Source organism: Neoarius graeffei, chromosome 19 (genome assembly GCF_027579695.1).
Source record: "Neoarius graeffei isolate fNeoGra1 chromosome 19, fNeoGra1.pri, whole genome shotgun sequence".
NCBI classification, from domain to species: Eukaryota; Metazoa; Chordata; class Actinopteri; order Siluriformes; family Ariidae; genus Neoarius; species Neoarius graeffei.
Window position 1 is genome coordinate 64,520,266 of NC_083587.1, and position 19,079 is coordinate 64,539,344.

General features: G+C 42.4%; 1 protein-coding gene across 1 annotated transcript in view; it reads right to left on the minus strand.

Annotated features, from left to right (window-relative positions):
* phf1 (PHD finger protein 1) overlaps positions 1 to 13,131 on the minus strand; it is a 50,134-nt gene extending 37,003 nt beyond the window's left edge. Inside the window, exons 1-3 of the mRNA XM_060901002.1 lie at positions 13,033 to 13,131; positions 7,243 to 7,321; positions 7,074 to 7,155 (exon numbers count right to left, since the gene is read on the minus strand). Of these exons, the coding sequence (XP_060756985.1) occupies positions 7,074 to 7,155; positions 7,243 to 7,320 (160 nt within the window). The 5' untranslated portion in view covers position 7,321; positions 13,033 to 13,131. The remainder of the gene's footprint in view (positions 1 to 7,073; positions 7,156 to 7,242; positions 7,322 to 13,032) is intronic.
* Between the last annotated feature and the right edge of the window lie 5,948 nt (positions 13,132 to 19,079).

Genomic DNA, 19,079 nt, shown 5'->3' on the forward strand with positions numbered 1-19,079 from the left:
CTATAATGACAGGCGTACTAACACCTTCTGCGCGCTTCGGCAGCGCATTGATACGGAGCTCAGATATCAATGCACTGCCAAAGCGCGCAGAAGGTGTTAGTACGCCTGTCATTATAGTGCGCACTTTCCATAGCATAGAAAATCGCCACGTTTCAATTTGTGTAACTGAACTTGTTTCATATCACTGGTCATATAAACCTATGTAAACAGGAAAAACGCGGAAGAGTTTGGTCGCATCTAACTACAGCCCCAAAAAATACCATTGGCCATACTGAGCCTAGCTACATTGCTAACAGGAGTGACAGCGCGTCTGACTGACTGGGAGGTCGCGCAAAGCTCGGAGAGGTACGGAGCAGCTCGTCTCAATTCAGATAAGAGCATATTTCATTATGGAAGTACGGTGGACTGTTCCTTTAATACGAGACCGTGAACATGTTCTATTTAGCCGTTAAAGTTTGGATCTTTGAGTCCACCATTACACAACTGCGACTGGTAAGTTATTGTTAATTCAAAGGAAGTGGCATCATACGCACAACGCTTGAAAGTTCGCGACATTTCTGGCTTCATCTGCTTTGCACAGTGTAGCATGTTTTTAACGATTTTTTTAAAATTCCAAAACAAAACTAAAACCAAAGCACGTCTCCTAAGAGGTGTGTCGTTCAGGGCTGGTAGACAATAAAAACAAGTGGAATTTCAATCCATTATAACTCAAAGTCGGTAGGACGCTTGGGCTCAATTTGTACGAAAAAAGAGAGGTAACTTCAACTCGACAGGACGGCTTGGTGTCTGCTCCATACATTCTGAAAAAGATAAATTTGTGAGGCAGATTCACAGAGGAGGATTTGAGCAGCGTCTGGTACGCGGAGCAGTTCCTACGATCTGGAAAGAAAAGTTCAAAGCGCCGTCCCAAAGAGCTCACCACCGCACAGGTAGTGCTGAGCTTGTGTTTAGCCGGTTGCTTGAATTGATTAGTTATCCTTCGTCAGATAAATCAATAACGTTCTAAGGTAGTTTCTATGTGGCCAAGTATAATACTCAGATAGACGACAAACAATTACTGATCTAAAAGCAAACCGAAACATGCTGACTCCGAGTCACTTCTCCATCCTTGTTGTCGTAAAGTTGTGTAGAGAACTTGAGAAAAGAAGGCAGTGGCGTGTATGACATCACGCACGCAGCGCCGCTGGACCAATAAATCGCTCTGAACTAATGGCGGACAAGCTTTTAGTGATTTTTGGAACAGAATTCAGATGCAAAAAAAATCTTTTTTGAACTAATTTTTTATTTATCAGTGAACTCTACAACCTATTTGAGCAGATCACACACTGAAAACCTGGGATTTTATGATGTCGTTTTCATAAGACGAGCACTTTAAGGGTGTATTCAGACCAGGATAGTTCGATAGTTCACTTGCTTTGGTCCGAACCAAATGTTTTTTTTTATTTTTTCATTTTGGTGCGGTTCGCTTTCACACTGTACATTTTAGTAAGCGGACCAAAATCTGTCAACAAAGCCACGCGCCCTGAGGTCGTTCAGCTATTGGTCAGAGACGACACGCGCACAAAGCGTTAAGTTCAAAAGTAGTCATGGAGGCTTTCCGTGCTGTTATTCTTTTTAATGTCATCAAAGCTATATGTTTTTTCCAGTTTTTACTGTTTTCACAATTGTGCGATTACTATGCTGTTGTACAAGTAATTTATCAACGACGACGACAAAGGGCAAGGCTGCTACGGAGGATAGCGCTGATGAGCGCACATCATGTTGTGACAGTTCTGGCTCTTCACGCAATAGATGAATTTATTTTTTGCGTCGCTAGTACCGCCACTTTTTGAAAGAATGTCCCTGATTTTAATGTAGGTCTGACGGAGTTTCTTCACTTTTAGCCGACATTGTTCTGGGGAGCGCGTGAACCCCTTCTCCTTCATTTTCTCACTGAATACAGCAAACACGTCGGCATTTTTGTGTGTTCTCTCCAAAAGCTCAGATATGTGGACATCTGCCCATACCCCATACCACAAGGGTGCGCGTTTCTTCCTCGGCCCACGTTTGCCCCCTACTCATTTTTTGTACTCTGTAGTCTAGCCTACCACTGGTCTGAATGACTGAACGACTGTTGTAAGGTTCCCTTGACAACCGAAACAGTGTTTGCACTTTGCGGTGGAGTGTCAAGACTCTGTTTCCCATAATGCTCGACAAACGACGGAAGCTCCCGAGGTACAAAAAAGCAAAACTGTCGGATTAGGTCCGGTCTGCTTTCACACCTCCAAAAGATCTGCACCAGAGTTCCTTTGGTCCGGACCGAGTCCGACCTTGCAGCTCGGTCTCGGTCCGCTTGTTTGGTCCGGACCAGAGTTCGGTGGTTTGCATTCAGACCAACCCGAAAAGTCCAGACCAAGGGAAATTTGGTTCGTTTGGTCCGGACCAAACAACGTAGGTGTGAATACGCCATAAGATGTCACACATCAGCTATAAAAAAATGAGTCAAAAGCCTGACAAGCTGTTGTTTAATTAATGAAAGATTATTGTTGTCAAATTGTTGTGGTTTAAGATGAATAAAACACTTCAGGACATGCTGTTATAGGAAAATAATCAACTTATACAATGTAATGTAAATGTAAAATGTTGCTATGGTAAATGTTTATGTATCTGTTAAGTAAGCTTATACATTTGCTCCTTTCTTTTTTATGTTTTTATTAATTAATTTGCTTCAATAGAATTTCTAAAATGTTCCATTTCTACTAGTTCTTAGGTATTATTATTATTATTATTATTATTATTATTATTATTATTATTATGCATTGCAACATGTTAAATGCTACAACTGACCAAAATTACACCTTAATATTTAACAACTGTTCACTGATATTAACTGAGCCTGAGGTGGATCATTTTTTTTAGTATAAGTACACAGGTGATTATTTAAAAAAATAAAAAATCTTATTTAAGTTTTTTTTTTCAGACTTCAAAAGCAGCATGTAAACGTAATAACAGTGCCCGCAGACTCGTCTCACTTATCAATGCCGACTCACATACCGCAAAATCCTTTGTTTTGAAATCGATAAAATAAATCACAACTCCACCTTCCCTTTGAATAGTTTTAGACCAAACTTCGGAGCATCTTTAGTGCTTTTATTTTGGGAACAGAATTTTCTTTCATCATTTGTAATTTTTCCTCACTCACGGTGACGAAGCGATCGGCCGCCATTTTGGCGAGTCGCTCGAGGTGATTACTGAGAAATAGTTCAAATTTCTCGACCAATCAGGGCGCACGATTTTCTATCATCATCCGCGTATTTATACTAAATATCATTAATCACATTCTGCATATCAACACATGAACATATTCTTAATTATTGAAAGATTGTAGTCGTAAACTTTAAACAGCCAGGATGAAAACGTCATAATTTATGAATTAAAGGGGAACTGAAGTCATTTTTAAACTTGCTTTATTTCTTAATTAACGTGTTATTCAATTACGTTTTCGGTTTTAGTAACCTTATATCGTGACTCGTATTGGCAACTAATTGCAATTAAATATTATACTTATCGGCCTATTTGGTTTTTAGCCGTGTTGAATTTAGTTCGTTTGGTCCACGGCAGGCGTCGCTTATCCGCGCGATCTTTACGAGACTTGTGCGAGACTTCGAAACGTGAAGCATCAGCCAGGTGTCAGTGTGAAGTATTGCACAAAAACGAGTTTAAATGACGATTACTGCCTACTTTTTTCAAACTTTCCTGATTGCTATCAAAACAAACAAAACTTCCGGCTTGATCACATCAGCGTTCGAAAGATGGCGCGCGTGTCTTTTGACAACGTTGGCAGATGTCGGTCACTTTGATTTCCGCTGTACGTTTTACTTCCGTCCTACGATGTCTCGCACAGGTCTCAACGAATCTCGTTTACGGCCGTTGCTTTGACATACGGACTGATATATTACAGAGCATATTTCAAACACTCATAACTTGCTACAGCAGCGACAAAATAGCGATCAAAAATCCATTCCGATATTTAATAAAGTGAGATAAATAGAATTTCGATAATAAAAAATTTGCCTTCAGTTCCCCTTTCAAGGTTTGGACTGCAGAGTTGAATTCTGGGTAAAATTCTCTATTTCTGTTGCTGTTGGAGTTTCGAGATGTTTCTCTGCTGCACACACACTCTGTGTATCCTGTGTGTGAATATTTTGCCGAGATAAAAACCGTCCCGCATTTTATGGTTCCAGAGATCGCCGAAGCAAGCGAGCAACAATATCATGTGACCACCCTGGGGCGTGTTTGAACCAAATTACTTTTTACCAAAACAAACATGGCGGACTCAACCCTCCCGCCAGCAGAAAAGAAAAGGAAATCCTGCCTAGTGAGCGCAACTGCAAGATAGAGCAAGGTTAGAGAGATGACATGTCATTAGAGCTGTGCAATATATCGTATTTTTATCACAATATCGATATTGGTGTCAAATGATATCAAAATTCATAATATCGATATGAAACGATTTTTTGTCATTTGTAAGGTAAAACGAACCCTTCTGTCCCCTAAGGCACACCGTAGCCTTGTATACGTCATCCATTCTACTCCCGCGATATCTCCGCAACAGTAAAAAATCAGTTCTTCTGTTTTCATGCGTGTCGGGTGATTTGATATATTGATTTGTTAATATGTTGTTTGATTTGCTTGCTAATAGTTATAATAATACAATTAACATATATTTACGTCATATTTTTGGATGTGGGACTGGGTAATGTAAAAATGGCATCTACGGAAGAAAACAAGCACAACAATATTAGCACATATCCAGCTTGCTAGCTGTGTTAGATGTGTTAAACCGTGTGGATTTAAGTGGAATAATTGCGAGTCGTCCTGTGGTCAAGGCAGCGTTTTAAGGTAAGGCAATTTGGTTATTAATGTTGCCCGCCGCGGCATGTTTACTTGGGTTCATTTGATTTTGACTTGTGCATCTGCAGCTAGCATCATGTTTTGAAGTAGGTTCTGCTAAGGACGGGTTTATTGCGCGATGTAGACGGACTCAGATGTAATTACATTGTTTTTAAAATTCCGTGCGCTTAAAACGGTGTCCCCCTGCTAATCATGTAGCCCTAATCATGTGTTGCTTTTACTTTTCGAGTGAAATATCTCTGCAAATGGTATTTCAATGCTGACATGCCAAAAAGATAGCGGAGTCCACATTTGGAAGATGAAGGAAGAGAAGCCTGATGCTTGAAAATAGATCGCTTAATCCACAACGCATATCTGTATTTGAGACATAACCTGCAACTAGTGGGGATGTTTTGGAATGACTGTGCATAGGGTGTTTTTGGCCACAGAACACTAACCCACAGTAGTAGGAGGACTACTGGGTTCGTGGATTTTGTCTGTTGACTGAGCGAAGCATGGTGTTTGCCTTGTGCCATTTCACGTAGCATCTAGCCGCAGTGCCACCTACACTTTCAGGGAATGTTTACATGCCGCTGAGCTATTTTCATGTATGTTAATTCTTAAGGACTTGTCTCTATATTGTGCGTGTTCACACACGGACTGGCCATCGGGAGTAGTGGGAGTTTTCCCGGTGGGCCGGTGGTTCAGTGTGGGCCGGCGGAGAAAAAAAAAAAAACAGTTGCGCGCTGGCCTTTAATATGATAAGCAATGTTAACAGTTTATTTAAGAAACTGTTAACATTGTTTATTACAGTTGCGCGCTGGCCTTTAATATGATAAGCAATGTTAACAGTTTCTTAAAGAAACTGTTAACATTGCTTATCATATTAAAGGCCAGCGCGCAACTGTTTTTTTTTTTTTCTCCACCGGCCCACAAACTCCCGCTACTCCCAATGGCCAGTCCGTGTGTGTGCGTGTTTAATGTTGGTGTCTTAACAACACACAAGCTTACGCTGTAGTGTGTGTGTGTGTGTGTGTGTGAGAGAGATATTTTATCCTTGGCTGGCTACGAGCCAGTGTGGACGTTACGCAGTAATCAGTGGTAATACCAGCGCTGGCTCCATCCTCTGTGATCGGAAATGTTGAGTGAGGAGAACGTGAGCCTTGTGCAGGCGATAGGACCTATGCAAAGTACGCGCTTGCACAGTAAATAGTTTAAGTAAAAGGCGTTTCAGGGTACAACGGGAAGGGTTGACAGGTAGCCTATGAGGCCTGTACTATAAAAATGTGGCCCGGTGCCTCGGGTGTTGATGATCGGGGCTTTAAAAAAAGTGTATAAATATCGTTTTAAAAATCGCGATATCAATATTTACTGAAAAAATCGTGATATTGATTTTTTCCAATATCGAGCAGCCCTACGTGTCATTTTTCTGTCCAGATAACTAAATCATTCTAGCTAGCGCTTAGCTATCTTAGCCTGAGAATGCATGGGCTCGAGTTCACGGTAGCGACTCGATGACGAATGTTTTGATCTTACAGAGAAAGAAACGAGAACACAAAAGCAGGAACAGAGAAAAGATATAAATATTCATCTTTTGTTTCACGAAGTTGTTATATTTGTTCGCGAGTGTCAAACACAAATTACATCCCTGCGACTCAGAACTCTCCGAGGTCGATGTTGATGCAGACTCATGACGTTTTCGCCACCTTGGTGTGACGCAGTTCCACAGTTATGCTAATTAGTGAAAGCTCCTCGTTTCCGTCGGGCCGTACTGTTTACTTCAAGAGGGAGGAAAACGGTGCCAAAATGGAGAAAAGTGACCCTCAGGATATCAAAACGATCACATCTCTTTCATCTGCATGATATTGTTCTTGTGAGACAGAGGACAATAAAAAAAATGCCACGCACAATAAAAAAAAAATTTAATTTCAGATGATTTTGCAGTCAACACCTTTAAAGCAAGAACTTATGAAAAGGTTTCATATTTTTATCCTAAACAAGCTTCCTAAATGTTCACTTTATTGAAGTGGACGCTTCTGTTACCTATAAACGTGCACCAAAGTTCCTTCGATGTCCTGTACACTTTATTAATATTCAGTTTTCCAAACCGTATTCACACAACTGAAGAAAAAAAAAAAAAACGCGCTGTAATGAGAGCTGCTTCCAGCATTACGTACTGTAGGTAAAGTTTCATCACTTACATGAGTGAATGTCTTTCCTGAGGACCCAGAACTCAGAGTTATCCTCAAATCTGACCAAACAGCACTGTTTGACGACGTCTACCTGAGAAACAGAGCGCGGTTTAATACGCAAGACGATGTTTTGCGTCCGATATACCAGAGCACAAATGCATTGCAACGGGAAACTCACTCTTTTGACGTTGCCTAGGTATAAAAGTCCGTCGCTCCATCGTGCTAAGACGTCTTCTCCTTCAGTGACCACGCCCATCCTGAGTGCAGAGACAGACACAGGCAGGTTAAGAAGCAACCACACACACACCACACACTCCACACACACATTCAAGAACAGTGAACAGTCCAGAAGAAGCCCGTAGTGCAAGGCAGGACTGTTCAGGGTCTGGAGGGCTGGAGGTCCAGACCAGAGTTCTGGTTCCATCCCAAAGCTACAGGGCGTATTCCTGGGATGCTCTAATGTCTCAATTGTGAAAACAAGAAGAAAGAATTAACGACATTCGTGTGCAGGATGTTGGTGCTTTCATGACACCTCATCATTCAAACACTTAAACTTTATTTACCACATATAAGCACCTTAGATACATTTAAAGCTCTTGACGTTGCTAATCCATCACAGGCCACCATGCACACACACTCACACTCACTCACTCGCACCTATGGAGAATTTAGCAGAAGCCCATCCATCTAGCTGCATGTTTTGGGACAGTGGGAGAAAACCAGACAAGACGGAGGACACCAAAGAAAACGTTATATATTTTTAAAAAAATAAATGGGAGAAGGCGGCACGGTGGTGTAGTGGTTAGCGCTGTCGCCTCACAGCAAGAAGGTCCGGGTTTGAGCCCCGTGGCCGGCGAGGGCCTTTCTGTGCGGAGTTTGCATGTTCTCCCCGTGTCCGCGTGGGTTTCCTCCGGGTGCTCCGGTTTCCCCCACAGTCCAAAGACATGCAGGTTAGGTTAACTGGTGACTCTAAATTGAGCGTAGGTGTGAATGTGAGTGTGAATGGTTGTCTGTGTCTATGTGTCGGCCCTGTGATGACCTGGCGACTTGTCCAGGGTGTACCCCGCCTTTCGCCCGTAGTCAGCTGGGATAGGATCCAGCTTGCCTGCGACCCTGTAGAACAGGATAAAGCGGCTAGAGATAATGGGAGAAAGTGTGTAAAAATGGAATAAAAGTATAATAATGAATTAAATATCAAATGTATTATAAAAGTAGCATCCCAGTAAATGTACGGCTAATAATAAAATCCAACGTGAAAAATTATTTTAAATCAGTAACAGATGAGAGCTGCAACCTGAAGAATGGTGTGTTTAATGGTGTATTCCAGATCTTTGCTGCATCTAAAAAAAACTAGACAGAGACTGTGACTAAAGTCGCAGTAATTTGCACGAGCTGACCTTTGTCAATTGAGGGTGAAGGAAAAGTTGCACCCTGCCGCCCTGAACAAAATAAAATGATTGAAAAAAAATGATTGAAAAAATCATGAAAATTGACAGAGTTATAAGTGATTGAAAAAAATCCTGTTTTTCATGGATCAGTGATCCAGATCAGCACCAAAAGTCAAAGCAATGTAATTCACCCCAGAGGAATTCTTCATGGGAAATTTGGTGATGATTGGTTGAAAACTGAGGGAGAAATAGCATCCTAAAAATGTTCAGGATAATAATAATAATAATAATAATAATAATAATAATAATAATAATGAGATAGAGACTGTGAGTAAAGTCACAGTGAGTTCTGCTAGCTCTTACAAACCGGGACGTCTGGTCACTGTACCCTATAGATCCAGAACGGGAAGAGATACAGAATGACACTTAGTGAGGAAAAAATCCTGTTTTTCATGGATCATTCCGGATCAGCGATCCAGATCAGCACCAAAAGTCATAGCAACGTAATTCAGCCCAGAGGGATTCTTCATGGGAAATTTGGTGATGATTGGTTGAAAATTGAGGGAGAAATAGCATCCTAAAAAAGTTACGATAATAATAATAATAATAAGAAGAAGAAAGTAGAAAGATCCTGAGTGAGAGTAACAATTTGCGCTACCACTGCTAGCACAAATTAATAAAAGTTTCACACATGGAAGATGGAGAAAGTTAGTTCTATACACGAAAATAGAAAGTTAAAGAAGTTAAAGTCAAAGAAGATTATTTTCAGATAACAGCATCTCCCCAAGTGTTTCATTCCTCGTACACCACAGTGAGCCGCCAGCGTTTACAACTGAATTTATGTTGAAAGAAGGACGTCATAGTTTTTATCCATTTATAGTAACATTTCAGGTTGTTGAATGTCCAAAAAACAGGTTCATCCCTGTTGTCACTTACGTTACAGCAGCTAGAAGCAGTCGTTTTGTCACCAGCCTGTCTTCTCTGTCTCTCTCTCTCTCTCTTTCTTGAGAAGTTAATCACTTTACGACTTCCTGTTACCGAGAAACCGTTAAGAAGCATCAACTCATCTATCTGAAAAACTGAAGTTAAAAAATGTTACAAATTGCTGACACTGGAGACTCTTTCCATAAACGTTACAGAAGCTTCACTTTACACACACACAAAAAAAACCTTCACCATATCGATGATCTGACACGTTTTATGAATGGACTGAACCCATACGAGTGTTCAGTTTAAAAAACCAGTCACTACATTTCACTCTTCCAGGACGTCTATGTACATCAAACTGTTGGATTTGTCTCGGTGAATAGATGCTGTTTGATACCCGAAATGTCAGAAAACATTTCCATGGGAAACAGTGAATAAAGCCCTGTGATGACCTGGCCACTTGTCCAGGGTGTACCCCGCCTTTCGCCCGTAGTCAGCTGGGATAGGCTCCAGCTTGCCTGCGACCCTGTAGAAGGATAAAGCGGCTACAGATAATGAGATGAGATGAGACAGTGAATAAATGTGTCTTTTTTTTGTTTGTTTAAATCCAGAACTTGCATTATTTTCAGATTAAGTTTTCCGAGATGAAAAAAAAATCCAACTTCCCACCATCTTAAGGCGTCTCAGGTCTATCTCAGCTCTGGAACATGATGGGAACGCCGAACCCGTGCTGCTGGGTTAGTCTTGATCTCCCTGACACGTGGCTGACTAACTGCAGTGTGGACTGTTTAGGAGACTCTTTGAGACAGAAACTCCTTCATCTCTTTACAGAAAACTTCACCACATCAACCATTATCTTTAATGCATTTATTATTAGTGGAGCTTCTCTTCTGCTGTACAAACCCCTGTGACTGAGCTGTTACTATGGAAACGATAATGTATTGAAAAGAGCACATGAATATTCATCTAAGCCTGTGATCTGCAGATGCATCATTTTCAGAGTTGCTGTTATGGAAAATTAATCAACACCTTCTAATCAATTGGAATCCAGAATTCAACACCAATGATGACAATGAAAGACACTTTAGTCTTGAAAACCCTCTTTGGTGAGTTTTGTTTGGAGAGGCAGAGTTTTGTCTGAGATTTTTTTTCCCCAGAGAAGTCGCTCAGAATCAGAGCAAGGTTTTGAACCTCAAATGGAGAACCAGGACTTCGAACACCCTCACTAAGGACCCCACAGGACCTCAAACACCTCACTGAGGATGTCGCAGGACCTCAAACACCTCACCAAGGACCTCAGACACCTCACTGAGGACTTCACAGGACCTCAAACACCTCACTGAGGACCTCACAGCACCTCAAACACCTCACTGAGGATGTCACAGGACCTTGAACACCTCACTGAGGACGTCACAGGACCTCGAACACCTCACTGAGGACCTCGCACACCTCACTGAGGACGTCACAGTACCTTGAACACCTCACTATGGACCTCACAGGACCTCGAACACCTCACTGAGGATCTCAGACACCTCACTGAGGACGTCACAGGACCTTGAACACCTCACTGAGGACATCACAGGACCTCAAACACCTCACTGAGGACCTCAGACACCTCACTGAGGACTTCACAGGACCTCAAACACCTCACTGAGGACTTCACAGCACCTCAAACACCTCACTGAGGACCTCAAATACCTCACTGAGGACATCACAGGACCTCAAACACCTCACTGAGGATCTCGCACACCTCAGTGAGGACGTCACAAGACCTCGAACACCTCACTATGGACCTCACAGGACCTCGCACACCTCACTGAGGACCTCAAACACCTCACTGAGGACATCACAGAACCTCAAACACCTCTCTTACCCCTTTTCCACCAAATCAGTTCCAGGGCTGGTTCGGGGCCAGTGCTGGTGCTGGTTCACAACTCGTTCAACTTGCAAGCCGGCTGAGAACCAGTTTGCTTTTCCATAGCTCGCGGTGCTAAGGGAAGACACGTCATTACGTCGCTGTATACATCAGTTACGTCGTTGTATACGTCATTACGTCGCTGTATACGTCAGTTACGTCGCTACGTTTGCATAAACCTTGGCGCGAATATTGAAGCAAAAACAACACGGAAGAAGCAGCAGTAGCAACAATAATAATAATAATGGATGACTTCACGTTTGTACAGCTGCTGCTTCTCGTAGCTTAAAAATGGCGATCTTTCGCGGTCTTGTTATTGTTGTTGGTCTTAACAACTCCGCCCCCCCACTGACGTAAGCGGTTCTTTCCTCTGGCCCAGCAGAGAGTTGGTGCTAGCCTGGAGCCGGTTTTTCTGGCCCCAGAGCCAGTTCTTTGTCAGTGGAAACAGAAAACCCGGTTCCAAACTAAGCACTGGCCCCGAACCAGCCCTGGAACTGCTTTGGTGGAAAAGGGGCAACTGAGGACATCACAGGACCTCAAACACCTCACTGAGGACATCACAGGACCTCAAACACCTCACTGAGGACATCACAGGACCTCAAACACCTCACTGAGGACCTCAAACACCTCACTGAGGACATCACAGAACCTCAAACACCCCACTGAGGACCTTGAACACCTCACTGAGGACCTTGAACACTTCACTGAGGACCTTGAACACCTCACTGAGGACCTCAAACACCTCACTGAGGACCTTGAACACCTCACCTCACTAAGGATGTCACAGGACTTCAAACACCTCACTGAGGACCTCAAACACTTCACTGAGGACCTCAAAGGACCTCAAACACCTCACTGAGGACCTTGAACACCTCACTGAGGACCTCACAAGACCTCAAACACCTCACTGAGGACCTCGAACACCTCACCTCACTAAGGATGTCACAGGACTTCAAACACCTCACTGAGGACCTCAAACACTTCACTGTGGACCTCAAAGGACCTCAAACACCTCACTGAGGACCCCGAATACCTCACTGAGGACCTCAAACACCTCACTGAGGACCTCACAGGACCTTGCGCACCTCATATTTGCACAAAACGAGAAGCACCAGAACCACAAGTGTGCTCTTTCTCAGCTCAAGCACACCTCAGGGCATTTTGTCGAAGTTTTGTTCAGAGTGAGGAAAAACCGGAAAACTGGAGCAAAGTTGTGCACTCGCGCCCTGAGAGTCTTCAGAAAGCTCAAGTGCTAATGTGGCTCGGAATGAGGCGCGCGCATGGCGACAGGACGGGGTTTGAATGATCAGCATCCTTCAGCAGTGAGGCAGCTGCACTGAGGCAATCAGCTATGCAGTGGCACACATGATCAAATGCATTCATCCTTATGCAACAGCCTATTATCGTGCACTCCGCTCACAGAGCCGTCATAACGCATCATTATCAGCACCTTCATCATCATCATCATCATCTACATGCAGATCTCAGAAGAATAAAAAAAAAAACAGAGAGATGAAGTCAATTCGCTCATGAAGTGAATAATTTAGAAAATGCACGGATAGGATTTGCTCTGATCCGTGCACGCAACTCTGGACACATGCGCGCGACACACACACACACACACACACACACACACCAATTAATTAAGCAAAAAAGAAAGAAGGAAAGAAAGAAAGACAGAAAGAAAAGACAGGATAATCGCGCGAGCTGTGCTCTGTTGGCTCGCGCGCGGGCTAACCTGGAAAGTCGCGCGGGGTCACCGGGCTCGCCGCGCGAGCTGGATATGAACCGACCGACCTTCCCGCTGTGATGTTTTTTTTTTTTTTTTTCCGCCGCGCCTCGCAATAATTATCCCGCCGGCCGGGGAATGATGATGGACGCACTCGCGCACACACACACACACACACGCACGCGCGCGCACGCACGCACGCACACTCGCGCTAAATAATAATAATAATAATAATAATAAAAATTAAAAAAAAAGCCGTGGACGCGTCAGTGTCAGTCAGTGAGCGGTCGCGCGCTTGCTCCGTCCGTCTGTGTCGCCGCCGGCCGTCCTGCGCGAGCGCCGTTTCGTCATGTTTCCCCGTGCGGTCCTTTTTTTTTTTTTTTCCGTCTCCCGCTGATGTTATTAAACGCGGCTGTCAGAGACAGTGGAGCCCGCCAGAGACGCCATCATCCCCCCTCTCTCTCTCCCTCTCTCTCTCTCTCTCTCTCTCGCGACTTGTTGTGACGCAGACATAAAACACGGAGAGCGATAACGGAGTGGGCGGGAGCGCGACGGCCCCGTGTGTGTGTGTGTGTGTGAACACCTTCACATCTGTACAGCGGCCGCTGATGCCGGAGGCGCGTCGCGGGTTGAAAGGAGAGCTCGGGTCCCTGCAGCCGCGCGCACGCCTCAGTGTGTGTGTGTGTGTGTGTGTGTGTCCACTAATTAGCAAAAGTTTTGGACTGTCCTAACTGCTGCGAGCCGGATGAAGCAGGCAGGACTTGTGGAAGAAGTGTTCTCATCTCATCTCATCTCATCTCATCTCATCTCATCTCATTATCTCTAGCCGCTTGCTTTATTTATTTATTTATTTATTCCTATGTAAAATGTATTTTCATAAAAGAAACAATAATAATAATAATTTATAATATAATCATAATTAAATATTAATGCCTTTTTCAATAACAGTTTGTATGCATAATCCAGCCTGTTATTGTTGATGATCTCATCTCATCTCATTATCTGTAGCCGCTTTATCCTGTTCTACAGGGTCGCAGGCAAGCTGGATCCTATCCCAGCTGACTACGGGCGAAAGGCGGGGTACACCCTGGACAAGTCGCCAGGTCATCACAGGGCTGACACATAGACACAGACAACCATTCACACTCACATTCACACCTACGCTCAATTTAGAGTCACCAGTTAACCTAACCTGCATGTCTTTGGACTGTGGGGGAAACCGGAGCACCCGGAGGAAACCCACGCGGACACGGGGAGAACATGCAAACTCCGCACAGAAAGGCCCTCGCCGGCCACGGGGCTCGAACCCGGACCTTCTTGCTGTGAGGCGACAGCGCTAACCACTACACCACCGTGCCGCCCGATGATGATGATGATGATTTCTATACTACTACTACAGTACTATATAGTATTATTAGATTCCTAGCTATCTTATATTTATATTTATTCACATACATGTGTTTATTTGTTTACTAACAGCAGATTTCTTCATCAGTGTATAAAACAGGATTAATTTTGTCCTCAACTTTTCTCCTGACACTTTATGAGAGCCAACAGATTTTTTTTATGCATAAAGTGTTTCAGTAAAAAAAACGCTTATGATAAAGCCATGATAAAAAGCTCAAAGCTTATCAGAACTGGAAACGTCATGCTGTGATATTCAAAATGGCCTCTGAGCAGCAGCAGCTGTGTCAGTTCCCTCACAGCACGCCAGAGGGCATGAACACTGCACTTCCTCAAAAGGAGGAATTATACCTGGAATACCACGCTGGGATCCCGTTAGTCCCGGTTTAGCGCCGGTTAGTACTGTATCTTGGGGAATCCGGCCATGGATCTGGAACTGGAGACTTCAGGAACAGAACTTTCCTAGAAGGGACTGGGATTTTCCAAAGATTGCAAATCATTTAAGTTTTAAACACTGCTAACACTCATCAGTTTGAAAAAAAAAATCAGACATCAGCTGAAGAGAGACTGGTGGACTGGGGTGCCGGGGGGTGGTTGGGGGGGGGGGGGGGGGGGGATGTGATAAATATCTTGGAGAAAATGTGATAAAGTGCCCTAATGACTGCCCTTCAAATGGTAAAAAATGTGATGAAACGCCATCTAGGGTGTCCCTATGTCTGAGAAAACGTAGCAAAATGCCCTCTAAGGTGCCCTTACACTGGAGAAAACATGATGACTGCCCTTGATTAAATGCCCTCCAGGATACTTCTGCATGCAAAGATAAATGCAATGAAGTGCCCCCTAGAATGCCCTTACATGCTAGAAAACATGTTGAAGTGCCCTCGAGGGTCCTTCTATGTAAGAGAAAACATGTTGAAGTGCCTTCTAGGGTCCCTTAACATCATAGAAACATGTTGAAGTGCCCTCTAGGGTCCCTTAACATGATAGAAAACATGTCGAAGTTCCCTCTAGGGTCCTTCTATGTAAGAGAAAACATGTTGAAGTTCCTTCTAGGGTCCCTTAACATGATAGAAACATATTGAAGTGCCCTCTAGGGTCCCTTAACATGATAGAAAACATGTTTAAGTTCTCTCTAGGGTCCTATGTAAGAGAAAACATGTTGAAGTGCCTTCTAGAGTCCCTTAACATGATAGAAAACATGTTGAAGTGCCCTCTAGGGCCCTTCCATGTAAGAGAAAACATGTTGAAGTTCCCTCTAGGGTCCTTCTATGTAAGAGAAAACATGTTGAAGTGCCTTCTAGGGTCCCTTAACATGATAGAAACATATTGAAGTGCCCTCTAGGGTCCCTTAACATGATAGAAAACATGTTGAAGTTCCCTCTAGGGTCCTATGTAAGAGAAAACATGTTGAAGTGCCTTCTAGGGTCCCTTAACATGATAGAAAACATGTTGAAGTGCCCTCTAGGGTCCTTCCATGTAAGAGAAAACATGTTGAAGTTCCCTCTAGGGTCCTTCTATGTAAGAGAAAACATGTTGAAGTGCCTTCTAGGGTCCCTTAACATGGTAGAAAACATGTTGAAGTGCCCTCTAGGGTCCTTTCATGTAAGAGAAAACATGTTGAAGTGCTCTATATGGTCCTTCCATGTACAGTAAGAGAAAACATGTTGAAGTGCCTTCTAGGGTCCCTTAACATGATAGAAACATGTTGAAGTGCCCTCTAGGGTCCCTTAACATGATAGAAAACATGTTGAAGTTCCCTCTAGGGTCCTTCTATGTAAGAGAAAACATGTTGAAGTTCCTTCTAGGGTCCCTTAACATGATAGAAACATATTGAAGTGCCCTCTAGGGTCCCTTAACATGATAGAAAACATGTTGAAGTTCCCTCTAGGGTCCTTCCATGTAAGAGAAAACATGTTGAAGTTCCCTCTAGGGTCCTTCTATGTAAGAGAAAACATGTTGAAGTGCCTTCTAGGGTCCCTTAACATGATAGAATCATATTGAAGTGCCCTCTAGGGTCCCTTAACATGATAGAAAACATGTTGAAGTTCCCTCTAGGGTCCTTCTATGTAAGAGAAAACATGTTGAAGTGCCCTCTAGGGCCTCTTAACATGATAGAAAACATGTTGAAGTGCCCTCTAGAATACTGTCTAGGGTGCCTTTAAGATGTCATTCCAGTGGAGAATACATGGTGCAGTGCACTGTAGGTTCCTCTACATACAATAAAATTAGATAAAGTGCCCTCTAGGTTCATAAGAAAATTTGCCCTTGAGGGTATCTTGATGGAAAAAAAACATTAATGCCCTCCAGGTTACCCCTATTTTTTCTCCCACTGAATGCAAGAGGTGCCTTCACCCCCCCCCCGATGTCTTCCCCTGAGACATGAAGAAAACCATCTACATTGTGATTACTGCCCCTCTAGGGTGTACGGCAAAATGAAAGATTCAGTAATTAACAACAAACAAACAAAAACCCCAGAAATACAGAAAATATAATGTCCCAAAATAAGAGAAAATGGTAATTATAATAAACGTCTCCAGTTTTCCTATGGCATGTATGTTGTTGAAAAAGAAGCCTATCCTGTTTGAAACATCTTTTAAAAGAGCTGTTGGTCATTTTTCCAGCTTTCTGCTGGCTATGAGGTGAATTGCTTTTACGATGAAAATTTTAACAAGCCTTCCTTTTCTCTTGGATTTTTAAAAAATGAGCCAGGAAAACCAGTTCTGCTTTGGATGGGGGCGGAGCCTATTTCTGGACCAGAAAAAAATAAACTGAAGGCTTGAATAAAGAACTTAAATTAAACAGTGCTATTTCGGAAGTCATAGTTTTCTGAATGTGTCACTTTGGAAACAACAGGATGATGGTTGGTCTATTTGTAATTCTAAAAATGACAAACTGCTGCTTTAATTACTGAATGATGAGAGGGATTTAATACTCGCATTGTCGCTGGAGATTTACAGGTCACTGAGTGTCATGTTATTTGAAAATACTATGAAACTGTATTGTGCTGTTCCGCCTGTCATTATAACCAGTGGATAGATGTGTATTGGGGCACGCTGTAAAACTTGTTTATAGCGATTTTGGTAACCATTGATGGGCGAGTTGTTGTGTGACATGCAAGGTAGCTAACTGACGCCTTAAGAAAAGCTGTGATGTCAGAATTACAATAGCAGGCAGGGCCTGTAGGTTTCATTATAATGCTGGGAAACTGGCCTGTCATGAAGTCATTAAAGTGTTTTGGTTATGAGCATGAAGCATTTCAGCCATCAGTAAGAAAATCTTAAACCAAGCCAGAAGTTTCCATGGTTTATTGAAATCATTTATTTATTAATTTATTTTGTTTTGTACCAGATTTAAAAAGTTCCCATAGGTTTTATACAGTAAGTGCTAATCCTACTCACAGTGAAATGAAGGACTAGCACACTTTAAGAAGGACCGTTTACCAGCCTGGGTTGAGGTAAGGAACTCATACCGATTCATTAAATGCAATAAAACAAAACAAAACAAAACAACTGGTTTTCTATGTTTTAAATGACTATTCTAAGGCAGTAAGAAGAATCTGTTTGCAGTTATGAATTTTAACACATAAAAGTTTCAATCGTTTTTTAAATTGTTTGATAGAAAGTCAAATTCTAATGATGTATTTCAAGAATGCATGAGAAGACGTTATTAGAAATTAATCTGAATTGTGATTCAAAATGTTGTCTTGCTAGATTTCTACCATTAGTCTACATAATTATTTTGTGTGTTTTTTTGTTTTTTGTTTTTCAGTTAAAGATTAACACAGATAATGTACAGTACACAGGCACAACATAGTCTGTACAATGTACAATCTAGATACAGAATTAAAGCAGACTCAAAAGAGTCGATTCAGATGAATAAAAATGAATTTCAACTGCAAACCGGAACGTTTTCAACACAGTTACATAAAGTTAACACTCAAACTAACTCCACAGAGACTCTGAGACATGGAGCAAAATGTCCACATACAATAAAAGGTGGGTGATTTGCAAACGAGTCTTTCCATTTAAACGACTCTTTAAAGTGATTCAGAAGAATCGACTCGCCTGCACGAACGAATTAAAGGTTTCAATTCACTGGACCGAACTTGTTCGAAAGAATCGATTCAGTAAAATGAGTCGTGAAGTCCAACAATAAGTTGATCAGAGCAAAGAGGTGGGTTTATTGTATGCTGTGGGCGTGGTCTATGTGGCACCATTAAAAATTTTCATATGAGATAGTAATATCAGAAATATATTTTGTATAGATTGGTTCGAGGAAATTATTTCGAACATGATTCCTAAACAATTGATAAATTCTTAGTTCAGATGTCGTGTGTCACCTTGTTAGCTCCTGGCCCCTGAATCGTGGCTTCTTTCATAGCGTATGGAAGAAAAAATTTGCCAATTGTAGGATTGTTATTGTTTCACGGTTAATCACTAAATGCATTTCTCTTTGTTATCGTCCAGTTTTTAACCAGGTCGTGTTCATTAGCCCGGTGGTTCTCATCCCTTTTGTGTCTGGCTGCAATTCGCTAAAAAATTCACCAAACTCTCCCTAAATCACATGACAGCATTTCTGATTCTTGGTGCAGAGACGCAACTGCACTAAAGCTGTTTGGCTGGGGGTTTCTCTTCTTTTGTTTTGTTTTTCAT